Below are 14,168 nucleotides of genomic sequence, written 5' to 3'. Positions count from 1 at the left end.
AATTCTAATTGAATTTGACACACACACAACCACACACACGCAATCATACACAGTACAAAAGAAATAATATTGCAGTATGTTATCATCACAGGATGTAATTAGTGATGTCGTGTCAATGGAAACATCTGATGTGTTGATGATACACCCGCGGCTGCAATGTAGCCTCAGCTCGCAATAATACCTACAGATAATGGCTGAACCTGATTATTATCATTATCATCATCACAGGTTTATCAATTGGGGTTCTGGTGACACTGATTACACACATTTTGCTCATTTGGAATTAGGTCTTTAAAACGCCGTTATTTGCAGATGCACCGATTCCCTAACTTGAGCATCTACTTCCTCCCCCTCCTGCCACGCCAGGTGACATCACCACCCTGGACGTCCTGAGGCGAGACGGAGGTCTTGATGCGTGCAGTGTGGGTGTCGCAGCGTTGCCACTTTCCAGGCAACACAAGGGGCCGACTGGCGAGGACATATGGCCCGATCCACAGAGGCTCAGTGGCTGGAGAACCTCTCAGGCTGGGACCGGGTGATTAGATGTGGCATGACAGGTGGATAGCGGTACGGGGGCGGAGGGGGGGATGCTGGATGCTGAGCCGCGGGGCCTGCTGGGATCTGAAGAGTCTCCAGATCGGAGCTGATTGAACCTGGCTCGCCGTTTCCCCAAGCTTTGTTTGCTGTGACACGGTTTCCACAATGCAGTGACCGCCGATGCTGGATGGTCAAAAAGAAGCCAGACACACTGCTGGGAGTTGAACAGTTGGCCGGCATTATTTCTCCGTTCCAAGTCAGCCAATTAGTGACAAACACGATTCCACAGGCAACGCTGCCCCTTATTAATTCATGACTGTTGGAGAGATAGAATATGAGTTATCTGCTGGTAGGGATTACCATATTATCGGCAGATGTCTTGTTTTTTTCTTCCTTCTGTTCACCTCAGCGAAATATTATCGTAGCTAATTTGTGCCCCCGTTTTTGTAATTGTCAGTAAATCCTCAGAGGGGGAGATGCAGCCATATACAACCTTTGGAAAAGAACAACACTTTCACCAAATACAACTTGTAAACAGTTCAACTCAACTGATAGCAGAATTGTTTTTATCCATCTGAAACATCAATACCAAATGTCAGGTTTTTGTGTGGGGCCCCCGTGGACAACAGTGTTACAGGAAGAATTCCATTGTAGAAAAGCCTGTTTTTCCATTGACAGCAGCCTCTGAATGCAATACAGCAACAAGACATTTGACTATGGGCTGTTACTTTATTTTATTTTGACTTGCTTGCTGTAAAACACTATTACATTCAGCACCTGCAGGTGCAATATATAACCGACAACTGGATTATTTGAAAGGCTTACTTGGCCCTGTAGGACATTGTGACCTCAAGGAGAAGAAGACAAAACAGGTTGTGGGGAATGTGGATGTTTTTTATTTATTAACTCCTTAAACCTCACAGAGCAGTGGGTAAGTCATTACACATTAATGCAGAGGAGCCAAAACAAATCTCCAAAGATACCAAATATGTCATGCATTTTTAGGGCAAATTATTATGCGAATTATCCATAAGATTTTTTTATATATAACGTGTGATGAAATGGTGAAGAAGAGGCAGAAAACGTGGAATAAAAATTCGCACTACTGTAACCAACTTAGGAGAACAGAGATATGAATATTAAAAGCTTCATACCATAAATGGCGATGGAGCATCTTCAGACCTGGTTTGTTGACACTGGGAGCTTTGCTATTTCTTTTGAAGAATCCCTGGGAAAACATTTCCAACGGCCCCAGGAATTGATTTGATCATCTAAAAGATATGGGGGGGGGGGGGGGGGGGGGGGGGGGGATCTGAGGAGCAATGCGAGCTGAATGTCTTGGTTTTGTTTGAGACTTTATTCTCTGAACTTCTGGATTAGCCGAACCTGTGTGTGTAATGAGCCTGAGAATTGGGTTGGATTAACTCTGGGTAATTGCGATGAGATTCCAATCAAAGTTTCAATTAGACTGCAGCTATACAGTTGGGTTACTCCCGTCTTGGTGTTGGTTAATTTGTGATCTGTTAATTTGGAATTAGAGTATTAGTCTTCTCACTCTCTCACTCTCAATTTATATCTCTCTAGTCTCAAATAGGCTGGGAGCTTTGTTATTAACCGTGTGTATTCTGTCCACAAACGAACAGCAATGTGTTATTGGCCCACAAAAAGGGCTTCCACAAGCACTGTATTTTTTTCTCAAATGAATAAAATCATTCATCAATATATATTGGATGCTCAGTGCAATATGAGAATGCATGATTACTTTCAGAAGTGGATCGTACCCCAGGGGGTTGCCAGCACTGTATATATTGCCTAAAATTAGTTGCGTGGCTCCGGCAGAGCTCAAACACTCACCATCAGTCACAGAGAGAGTAGGACACACTGCAATAAGAGGTGATGGCAGTATTTCAAGTTGCACCTGCATGCCCTACAAACTACAACAACAAAACAGGTTGAAGGCTTGCCAGCTCTGCTCCTTGGATTTTATTGCACGAGTGCGTCTAAATCAGATGAAAGAGTTCCTCCTCTCCTCCGTTTAATGCTTCATGCGTAGCCTACTTCCTACGTCTGACAAATAAAAGCTCGAAATTTCCCGAGAGAATCAACTATGGAAATAGATTTAAGAGGTGCAATGCGCAGACCCAGCGGTAGAGGGCGACAACGCCCTAAAAGACAGATTGGCGTTTGTACACGAAGAAAACGGTGACCGACGGGAGACCACAGAGTTAGAATATCTAGAGCGGTTTTCTGTAATTACCAGTTTACACATAGTAATTATGTTAATTGGGACTTTCTTTGTGTCGGTTCCCATTCACGTTTGAAAGCACATCACGTTGAAATAGCTTTAATCTTTTTTATAGAGGCCGAATCAGAAGCCAGCCAGTAATAGGCAACATATTAAGTTTCTCATTGTATCTCTTTTGTAATGACCTCATCTCGAACAAAACCCAAACTCAAATGCAATACAATAATATAAAAAAACATATATAGAATAATAGACAGAGTTATTATTATTATGTTTTTGTAGGGCGAAGTGTAAATGCCACCCTCGCTACATGTGTGCTTGTCTATGTGGTCTCATTCTATGGAGTCGCTGCTGTAGCTATTGTTTTGATTAGGAAAATCATTAGTAAAGGTGCAGCTACGGATTACGTGACCTGAGGTTAGTTTTCACTCGACTGTTTCACTTAATGCACGTTAAATGTTGAACTTCATGACGTTTAAAATTGCACATTGACGACGTGACGTCAACTGAAGCGGAACGTCGGCTAGCCCGCAGCCTGCTAGCTGAGTGCTATGACGCTAGCTAGCTAGCTAGCTTGGCACATCGTTTTCCAATATGCTCGCGCTCGACCTTTTGTTTCTAATAACGATTACGTAAATGTGCCTTTGGATTTATTTATTTTTAACCGTTAACAGCACTACATTCAGCGGCCGTAACGCACCCGTCCGTGGAGCTGGAGACACCGCAGCTGTTATAGTTGACGTTAGCTCGTGTAAGTTGACGCCAGCTGCTCGGTACAGTGGGGATGATGGATTGCATCAACGTCTCTCTGGTTCAAAGTCCATTTAATGTCACATACAAGTTGGTACTTTACATTTGTTTGCGTCCACTCACTGGTCTGTGTTACGATCACACGGGAGCGTTATGCAGCGTTAGTAACCTAAATGTTACAACCAACAAAGAACGATGAACGCTAACATCACTTATTTTGGTATTTAATTATATGTAATGTCTGTTTTCCGGGGTTGTTAACTAAATAAAGGAAACACCCGGTTTAGAAGTACTTGTCGTACACTTGGGTCCTTTTTTTAGTGAGCACTATTCAGGGTTTCCTATTTTGGAATCGGCAGATTTTAAATGCTATACTATACAGTAACGTTAGTCACATAGTTTCCCAAATTAAAGACACAAAGCGGTTTTTAAGTCGTTGTTATAGTTGCAATAGATAACGCCACCGTGAACATGTGAAACTATGAAACAATGATCGAGAACATAGTGTTGTCGAGGTAAAAAAAAAAAATCGAAGCGATTGATCATTGAATCCTGCAGTGTGCACTTTCACCCGGCAGATGGCGCTGTGGCATAGTTTTTATTTGTTAGGGGTTGGAAAGCAAAACACCGGGAATACTATATTGTGTATGCTCTTTGTGAGCGTTTTAAGTTTTTAGTTCACAACTAAACTTTTTTCCTGAGGTTTGCTTAAAGAAGCTTCACAGTATAGATGACACTTGGGGGGTACATATGCAGATATCTGTGACGTAGGCATTTAGAGGTGGTAAAAGTTGTTTAAAGGCACCATAGCAGTGTTTGTAAGAAAACCCCTGCTTTGCTGTAGAGAGCAAACATATTCTCTCCCCTAAAGAGCTTTGTTTGAGGGGGTGGGGGAAAACCAGCTAATTCCTCCGTGAGTTTTTCCCACAGAACTCTGGCAGGGAGCAGAAACCGCATCCAGGATGCAGAGACTCACTTCCCACGTAGTGATTTAGAAGAGGTTGTGAGGTTAAGGCACAAGGATGTTGTTCCTATTTTTAGAACTCAACCTGGGCTCTAGTACTCTTGTGTTGGCATGCTTTTTAAATGTTTTGATTATAGTCCAAAATATTGTAATTTCAAGCTCACTTTTGACTGTACATTTTCTTTAAAGCTTAGTTGGACCAGAAGTTCGGCTAGAAAACAGATATATTTTTCTTCCAGAGAGCATGTGCCATTTTATTGTCTCTAATTAAGAGGCAGTTGCACAACACTACTTTCTCCTGTTGAAAATAGAATAAATTAGCGTCTGATGCGTGTAATTGCTGTTATTTTTCTCCCCCTTCACTTGCTCAATAATGATTGATAGCATCAAGACATGTCTATTAGAGGAAATGGGGCTGGCCAGGAGGAGGTTTGGAGCCAAGACTGGGGAGGGGTGGGTAGTGTTTGGAGAACACGGCGATACCGTTGCAGAGGGAACAGTCTGCGCTCTATTTCCTGGCCGGGCAGCATCCCTGGTGACAACGCATCGATCCAACCCTGGCTCAAAACATGCTTAACCCATCTTCACCGGGCAGCGATATGTGTCCCCATTTTGATGTGATCCCGCTCCCCCAGATAGCACAGGCTTTAACTTAACTCACCTCTAACCCTTCCAGATCATATATTTATACCAGTTAGGTACTGGTTTGAGACGTTTTCCTATTCCAACACCTCCCTCTTGGTTTCCTCCAGATCTCCCCCGTGGTCATAGAAGTCATGGAGGAGCAGACGGGCTCTCCAGGAACCAACGCCGACAACAACAACCAGAGAAATGGAGATGAGGTAAGAGCTGAACCCCGCAGATATCAGATGACACATTTTTCAGTTTTTCCAACTCAAACTCCAAGAATGTCCCAGCAGTATATATCATTGGAGTGGTTTCTACCTGAACCTTCAAAAACATATCTGTTTTTCTTGTTGATCTTCGCAGAAGCCCCGGCGTGGCAGCTGGACCAAGGGGAGGAAGAGGAAGAAGCCGATGAAGGACAGCAACGCACCCAAGGCCCCCCTGACGGGTTACGTCCGCTTCATGAACGACAGACGGGAGCAGCTACGGGCGGAGCGTCCAGACGTGCCCTTTCCAGAGATCACCAGGATGCTGGGCAACGAGTGGAGCAAGCTGCCCCCCGAGGAGAAGCAGGTGGGTGAGGAAGCTCCCGACGGGATTTCACACCGAGCAAACGGCGGTGAAAATCATGGTTGTCGCAAAAAGCTTCCATTTATGTGGATTAGTGCAGGGGATGTTGCAATCCAATCTCAACGACGACAACACTCACCACTGCAAGTGACACAAAAACCCCACGGGCATAAAGCCAATTTATTTATGTGATCCTCGCAAAAGATAAAATACAGTAAAGTTCATTCATGGATATCCGGCAAAGGAGGCATTAAAGCAACAATCACTTTTCAAGGGAAAGGGACAAGGCCAACAAGATTAGATTTTTTAGTGGGTTTGCGATGATATACTTGTATACACCAACAAAAACACATTATGGAACAGTTTGGATGCAGGCAGTTCTTTCCTTCATGCATTTCTCCGAGCTATTCAATTGCCAAGCATACACTTTGGACTTTTTTAGTAAGTTTAATGTACTTGAAGTGTGCAATGTGCAGCTGTATTGGATGACTCAGGTCAAAAACTTGATCGGGACATCCCTAAGTAGTGCAAGAATAGGGAAACAACGGACCATCCAGGTTTTGAGAAAGCAGTGGAAGAAAATCCACTGACCTTCTATTAACAAGGTGGTTCATTTAAAAAAAATGTTTTATCGTCACCAAACATTTGAAGTATTTGACTTAAACAGCAGTGCCCTTTTTAAATTGGCAATTTGCAGCAACGGCGCCTCAAAAGACTGGACTGAAATATTCATCTGCAACATGGCTGCACTTAAGGCCTCCGCAGTCACATTCGACACTCTCAAACCAGCCGAGACTTGCATCTCATTTTTCCCCGTGCACAAAAAACAGTGTCGGAACAAAAGCGCGCCGAGTCCACGGTGTCGGTGCTTTGGAGCTGACAAAAACATTCACTTGTACATGAGCGTGTTTTGGTAGATTGACACCCTGTTGCAGATTGTCTTGCCATAGTTGACATAAGATTCTTCTGTCCTAGATATCATAAGAATACCAGAAAGAGATGCAAGATACAAAGGATAGAGTTGGTCTGTAAGGCCATTATTACTATTATTACATGTTCAGATCGATTAGTTCATCCCACTGCAAAATAAGTCCTATTTATATTGTGATAATTATTATATACATTCTATCTTTTAGAAACCAGTGACCTTTTAATCAAATGTATTCAACACTATGCCTGCATCAATGCTTCACATTTCATTGAACAACAGTTCTGTCAGTTGGTAAAACACCTCAAGCCCAGCCGCTAATATTCAAAGTTAGATCTTGCAGTTTTTTGTTTTTTTTTCCTCTTTCTTTCCAGAGAAGATCTGAGAAATCTGGACATGTTTTGTTTTTAAATCCAAAGGCGGGCTGGAGCCCGGAGAGCTTTGCTGCTGATTTGTATCCTGCCTGTTGCTCCGCGAGTTCAAAGCTGAGTCCGATATGCCAGAATCCCGGGATCAGGTCTTTGCATGAAGATGGTTTTGTCTCGTGTTTCCTCTAATTCCCAAACTAATGATATTACAAGATCCCATTACAAGCCTCGAGCGAATGCAAGTTATGTAAATTGGAAATTACAGATTTTATTTTGTCTTTCGACAAGGAATTTATCCTGATTAGAAATAATTACCCCCACTCGCCGTGTCATCTCACCCACAATCCTCCATCACCCTCAGCCTCACCTTTTTCTCTCTCTCTCTCTCTCTCTCTCTCTCTTGCAGAGGTACTTGGAAGAGGCGGAGCGAGACAAGGAGCGCTACATGCGCGAGCTGGAGAAGTACCAGAAGACGGAGGCCTACAAACATTTCACCCGGAAGGTCCAGGAGAAGCAGAAAGGCAAGCGGCACCGGGGAGGTGAGGATCTGGTTCGAAGATCAGATCATTTTTTAAGGCCACTGCTGTTAAAGTCAAATACTTCAAATGTTTGGTGAGATTTGGACAGGTCGAGCAACACGAACATGAATCGGTAGCGACACAAAGTCCTGTTGCATTGTGTGGTCCTTTTTTCTTATTTCCCACACTAAAGTTTTAATCTATCCCACGGTTCGGTGTTGGAGCTCGGGGCTCACCATTTTGCTTTTTTGCTCAGTCAATGGAAACGTGGCAAAAGGAAAGAGGGGAAACTTTTCCAGCTCGTAATAGTTCAGGTTCAGCGTGAGGCCGAGGAGCCGTTACCGTGCTCACGCAACACATGGTCTGCATTATCTCGCGCTCCTTTGTTACCGTGGATACATCTCAGTCTGGATATCGGAAATGTTGACGACGTTAGCCACTCTGCCTTATTTCAGTCGACTCACAATAAAGAGGGCAGAGATTTATTTTTATATATATTTTTTATTGCTTTCATTCGATCAGTTCCACTAAAGGCCCGCTGCGCCGGAGGAAACGTGAATCATCTGCTGTGCTCTTTCTTTATTCTTTCCTTCCTTTCCAGATGTCGGGCACCAGGTAGCCAACGAGGCTCTTCACGAGGTCAGTAACTCTTTCCTGCCCGTACTCACTTTCCCTAAGAAGTAAATATCACGTTTGATGACGTGAAGAAGTTACGGGTTTGGGCGACGCCGACCAATTTGGCACATGGCGATGTACTCAGTGAAACATTGCCATGGATTGATATTACTGAAGCGATATTCCTTATAGTCGTCTATCTGTCTCTCCCAGAGGTGTGGACCCCAAGCCCAAAGATGAAGAGTATGTGATTTCATAAAGCGTGCCACAAATTAGGGCTGGGCGGTATGGCCAAAAATTCATATCACGGTATTTTGTAAGATTCTGGTGGTTTGACGGTATATCACGGTATTTTTTTCTACAAATAAACACATTAATTTATTGACGCGAAAAGGACCGCCACCGCCATCGTTACTCACCACTCGCTCGCAACTGGCCAGCAGCTGTTTTGATTGGTACATAGGGAGCTAAACCTGGTGGGATTTAGGACCCAGGGGAATCCCTTGATACTAGGGGCGCATGCGCGGCCGTAACAACTATTGTCATTCTTCGGCCGGCAGTAACATTTAATGTTTACAGTCACAGGTACGTGTACAGCGGTCTGAGCTACTTACGTCTCACGGATAGAAGTTGACTCGTGGTTTGAAAAAAATGACAACGCCAAAATGCATGATGGGTAAAGCCCGCCCACTTAGCTGCACAGGAAAAGACTTCTTCCTGCACAAGAAAAGTCTTCCTGTGTGGGCGGTGTCATTTACCCAGCATGAATTTTGGCGATGTCATTTCTTGCACACCATGAGTCAAGTGAGTTAACATGAGACGTAAGTAGCTCGGTCCGCTGCTCCTTCAGCTTCAAGCTGTGAACATCAAATGTTGTTCCCTGCCAAACAGCGGCGACCGGTATGACGGTATATGAAAAATTCATGCCGTACAGAAATCTAAACACAGCCCTACCACAAATCAACTAATTTCCTGAATCAATCGACTTTAACGCTATTTATTCCCACCAAGCGACACTTCCTCAGGACCGCTTCCTTTGAACCAATCTGACAGCATCCAGTCAAGTTCCAGGAGGTGATGGTCGACAAAAACAGACGCGTGACAGATCCCTGTCCAAGGCGAGGAAAGCGCGACATCTTTCACACCTCTTCCCGTGGTTGGAGCAGGAATTTAGCAACACATTTATGCTGTCAATGAATATTCTCGTAAAAACGAGGAAGTGTTATATATAGATTTCAGCTGATCCCATTGCTGGCTTTCAAAGCGAGCGACGGGAATAAATAGAAACCGGGCGTCTGACAGAACGTCAGGAAAAAATAAATGGCACGAGGACAGAATGCCTCCAAAAACAGACGTTCAAATAAGTCCAAACCAATTTTCAGAACGGACAGCGTCCTCAAAATATCTGTGTGAATGCTTTACCCATGAGGATCGACTTTAAGACAGATTCTCTCAAAAGTGAACCTGTGCAAAAAACGACAGTAGTTTCATTCACTGCGGTTTTGTCATCACGACCGCAGTCTGTTTATGCTATTTTTATTGCGTCCGCCCATTAAGTGCTTATTGTTGCATCGCTAAAGCTGCGTTAATCCACTTCGGTGCTGTGTTTGTGTTCATAATCCAAACACTTGGCTCCTACTAAGTGTGTAATTCATTTTGATTAACTCCTGCATGTGATTAAGAGGTTTGAGCCCTATACCATACTCCCTAAAGGGCTTTATGGTCAAGGTGACTTTTATTGGAATCGGCATTCCCGTGGGAGTACCAGTAGATTTAACGGTCTGCTTTAAATCTCATTCTTTCACGAAATGAGGAAGGATGATGCATTGTTTCAGAGGGAGAGTGAGACCTGCACCATATCTTGTGTGCTGCTATTGTGAAACACATTTTTTATTGCAAATCATTCCAGGGCCTTTGATTTCTTAGCAGCACTGTTGATGAAATTACTCCTCCCCCTCGTTTCTTCATCCGTATCACTGTATTTCCCCCGTGGCCAGGTATGAAATCAATTACCCACCCACTTCCCCCGCCCAGCTAGATAAATGGCCGGCTCTCGCTGCCAGTCTGTGCGGCCGCATGTTTCCTCTGTTCAGCTTATCTCCTTCCCTCTTACTGTCAACAGAAGGATGCGGAAGGGAAGGACCGAACCGTGTTTGACATTCCGATCTTCACGGAGGAGTTTCTCAACCACAGCAAAGGTAAAAAAAATAAAAGAGCTTAAACATACTTTTGCAGCCGGTGCTTTTTTTAAACCTCCATTTGTCTAAGTGTTTTCTAAACGCACTCCTCCGCTACTTCAAGAGAACATTGTTTTATAGTGTTCCGTCGTCCCAGAATAGTACCACAAGTTCCCCGAACTTTAAAATAACGCGCCTCTTTGAGCAAATAAAAAATGAATGATGGCACCAACCGCTGCGTCGTCTCCGCCGGACACCTCCTTCTTTATCTTCCGTGGTTTAAAACATTGTTTGACCCCCTCAACAGCACGTGAAGCGGAGATGCGGCAGCTGCGTAAGACCAACATGGAGTACGAGGAGCGCAACGCGGCGCTGCAGAAACACGTGGAGAGCATGCGCGGGGCGGTGGAGCGGCTGGAGGGCGACGTGATGCAGGAGAGGGGACGCAACGGGCTCCTCCACCAACACCTGGAGACGCTGCGCCAGGCGCTCACCTCCAGCTTCTCCACCGTGCCTCTGCCAGGTGAGAACCAACACAAACCTGGTATTTTCCCTCCAGCTGGTTTCACCTGTTGAGTCATGGTTTCTCCACTTGCATCCATTTTAAACAAGGGGGGATTCTTGAGATAGAATTATCTTCTTCTTCCTCTTCTTTTGTTTCAATAAAATGAAGATAAATGATTCAACACAATACGAGATGAATTATTAAGTCGGGGTGTTTCCTCAGCATACTAAATTTGTCCGATATTTTCTGATAAAGAGTTCTAGTCTCGTCCTTTACGACAGTATAGGCTATTAGTGATGTGTGTGTGTGTGTGTGTGTGTTTGTTTTCATTTCAAAAAGATCAACGCACATTATTATAAATCAGCATTGACATGGTATCCCGTATCAGTCATCCATCCCGAGACACAAACGATATCACTGTCGTGAACTATTAGTTTCTGAGTTTTAAGCTCGTGTAAAGTGGATAATTATGTAGGCGCGTTCGTCCACCCACTGTGTTTACTGAGCTTTAAAGTCCGAGAGACGCAAACGGACTGTTCAGCCGGACCCCCCGCTGTTCTGGCCGTGGAAGTCAGGCCGTGGGCTGCTGTCAGTGTTAACCTGTTCATCATCCACATTTAAGGAATCTCATTTTATTCCCCACTTGTTTTACGCGCACACAGACAGTATCGGTGTTGAGCTCACACCCACAGGTTTTTCTACACCTTCATCCACACCTTCACACACACAGACTCTGCAAACGGCAACGGCCTCGGGGGGGGAGGCTCTTTATTTAAACGTTTTTTCACCGGCTACGTGGGCAGCAATTATAAATAATGAACACTCTGCAACAAGATATCAGTCGCGGCCTCATGTGGTTGTCAACCCCTCGTTTGAGTCACACGTTTTAGCAGCTTATCAAATTTAACCTAAGCACTCAACGCCCCCGCACTCCTTGTGCCCACAGCCAGTGGAGAGACGCCCACTCTCGACAGCATCGACTCCTACATGAAGAAGCTCCACAGCATCATCGTCGGAAGCCCCCAGGATAACGAGCATCTCATCAACACTGTGAGGGACGTGGTCAACCGCTTGGACAGGTGAGCAACGGTGACCGATGACATCATCGATTCATCTGATGACCTAGTTATTTTTTGATTCATTGTCTTGTTAATTAAATGCAACGCCTTTTTTAAAGGAGGCCTTTTTAAAAGTCTGGCCAACTCGAATCAATTAGTCTAAAAGACGGACCGTTTCACCTCGAGGTCCATTTATTCGCTGTTGTAGAGCTTCTTTAATTGTTTCAGCTGTGAATGAATAATGAGCGTGTCTTCTGCTGTCATGCTTTCGCCCCCAGATAATTGGACCAAGTCCCACCAATTTTGATGGATCGAGTCCCCCGGCGCCGCTCGGCGGAGGCTGCTCCTCGTCGGTGAATCTTCCCGTCGGTCTGTCGTCCCGATTGATTTTAATACATCTTTTATTACTCCTGCGAAGGTGATCTCATATTTATTTATTATTGTTTTACTTTTAAAAAAATAAAAAAACTCCTCTGTTCTCACTTAAATATACCTGTAGTTTGTTTTGTAAAATACTCAAATGGTAGGACATGAAAGAGTTTGATGTCACTCGTTGCTCCTGTTCTGTCTTCACTGTCCATTTATAGCGAAATGCTTCCACAACGGTTTCTTCATCAAAGATGTTTCCGATGAAAGAAAAACGTGTCGGTTGGTTTGTGTTCACCGTATCCAGGAATACTGTTGAGCAGACTTTGCTTCTATTTTTTTTTTATTTTTTATTTTTTCATACTCTTGAAGAAAAACATGTGCCATTTATTGTTTGTTTTTTTGTTCCTGTATGAAAAAGTGTTCGTGTTTTCAATAAACGTATTTACATTTGCGCCGTCGGTTTGTTTGGATCGGTTCATGACATGCTGGGAATATGTTTGCTCTGAAATGAAAATCAAAGTTAGACGCTCTCGGCATCATTGGGACTAGATTTCTTTTTTCTCGTATTCAGGAATACTCTCAAAGTTTGTCTACATTATATAACAGCGACAGTCATGTGTTTTTAAAAAGATCTCTCTTTGATGGCGTGTCTAAAATGTGCCATATATACATCAAAGCTAGTTAAAATATTCGCTGAACTAAATGCTGCTTTCCTCATTTGTCAAACTGGGAGAACGGTTGACTTTTCTTTTCTTTTTTTAACAGCCTGGTTTTGAAGTCTCAAAAAGAACTCGGAAGGCCACTCTGCTGCAATACGTCACTGTTTGGAAACGCGCTTTGTCAGCGGCGAAGCCTATTTACTTCCAGTTGATGTGGAGTCAAGAGGATTTGGATCGGTGAAGTCAATTGAGCAGCTCTGCTGTAATTTACCGGAATCCAGAGAGAGAAAGAGAGAGAGAGAGGGAGAGAGAGAGAGGCCCAAATGACTTTGCACTCTGGCTCGTTCGCAGCCACTGAGCTGCACAGCTTTGGGAAACAATAACCTTCTGTATGGAGTTTGAGGATTTTCCCACTCGTAGCCTTGAATGGGGAATAAAACGGCTGGAGGTGACTGCCATAAATCCGATTTAATATTGGAAATTAAAAATGAATACTCCTGTTTGTTTGATCATCAGCTGGCCAATTAGCTTGGTGGCCAAATATAAAAGTTACTAACATGGTACTGTATTTTTTTAGTTTTGTTTGGACTATGATATTATGAGCCCTTCCTGTTTCCAATGCGCGGATGCCCGTTTCCTTCTTTGCCAGCTGAGACTTCCTGTCCACAATGGCTGCATGTGCTCAATCCAACAATGTCCCTAACAGATGTTCAGCTCCCACAAGGAGAGCATGCCGGCTTTATACAGTGAGCTCGCTGCACACAATCGCTGACTCCTATGATACGGAACATATATGTGCGGGACATTGCCGGGGATCCGTGTTAGATCCGTGTGAGTGGTTTACATGCGTGATGCAAAGGTCAAAGGTCGAGCTCTTCAGAGCCAAATGATGCAGCGCAGAGAGGACTTTGGTAATTTACAGGTTGTTATGAAAGTTTGACATTTTACAACCTGGAAGCTGATTGAATGCCAGCTTGCTTTGATCCTAATATACTTTTACAGGCAGAGGAAAATGAGTAAAACCAAACAACGACGTGCACAGCACCACGGGTCAGTGCACGGATGATTCTCACCACCTCGCCGTCCTCACGGCTGCTGCTGCGGCTAAATGTAAACCGCTCCTACGGCAGCTCTTCAGCGTGCTGCATGTGCTGCGGGACATTCTTCTGTGACCATATGAGACACACTCCACCTTTTATTAGAGTTGTTTACCTTCTAACTTCTGGGATCATCTTTCACATATTAACCGCTCGGTGTGTGTGCGTGTGTGTGTGTGTG

The 14,168-nt window shown here is 44.1% G+C and overlaps 1 protein-coding gene across 2 annotated transcripts; it reads left to right on the top strand.

Annotated features, from left to right (window-relative positions):
- Positions 1-5,314: 5,314 nt before the first annotated feature.
- On the top strand, positions 5,315-12,671 carry hmg20a (high mobility group 20A; the record flags this gene model as incomplete). Of its 2 annotated transcripts, XM_079223846.1 has the most annotated exons (8): positions 5,318-5,338; positions 5,487-5,696; positions 7,396-7,528; positions 8,109-8,146; positions 10,245-10,320; positions 10,607-10,822; positions 11,751-11,883; positions 12,141-12,671. In XM_079223846.1, exons 2-8 carry the CDS (start codon positions 5,535-5,537, stop codon positions 12,142-12,144), a joined length of 762 nt encoding a protein of 253 aa, XP_079079972.1. In that variant the 5' UTR covers positions 5,318-5,338; positions 5,487-5,534. The 2 variants fall into 2 exon arrangements, with proteins under 2 accessions (XP_079079971.1, XP_079079972.1); XM_079223845.1 differs by lacking the exon at positions 12,141-12,671 and having other exon boundaries at positions 5,315-5,338; positions 11,751-11,887.
- Between the last annotated feature and the right edge of the window lie 1,497 nt (positions 12,672-14,168).

This window comes from Taurulus bubalis (genome assembly GCF_910589615.1).
Source record: "Taurulus bubalis genome assembly, chromosome: 9".
NCBI lineage: Eukaryota > Metazoa > Chordata > Actinopteri > Perciformes > Cottidae > Taurulus > Taurulus bubalis.
This window is presented reverse-complemented; position numbering and strand designations above follow the sequence as displayed.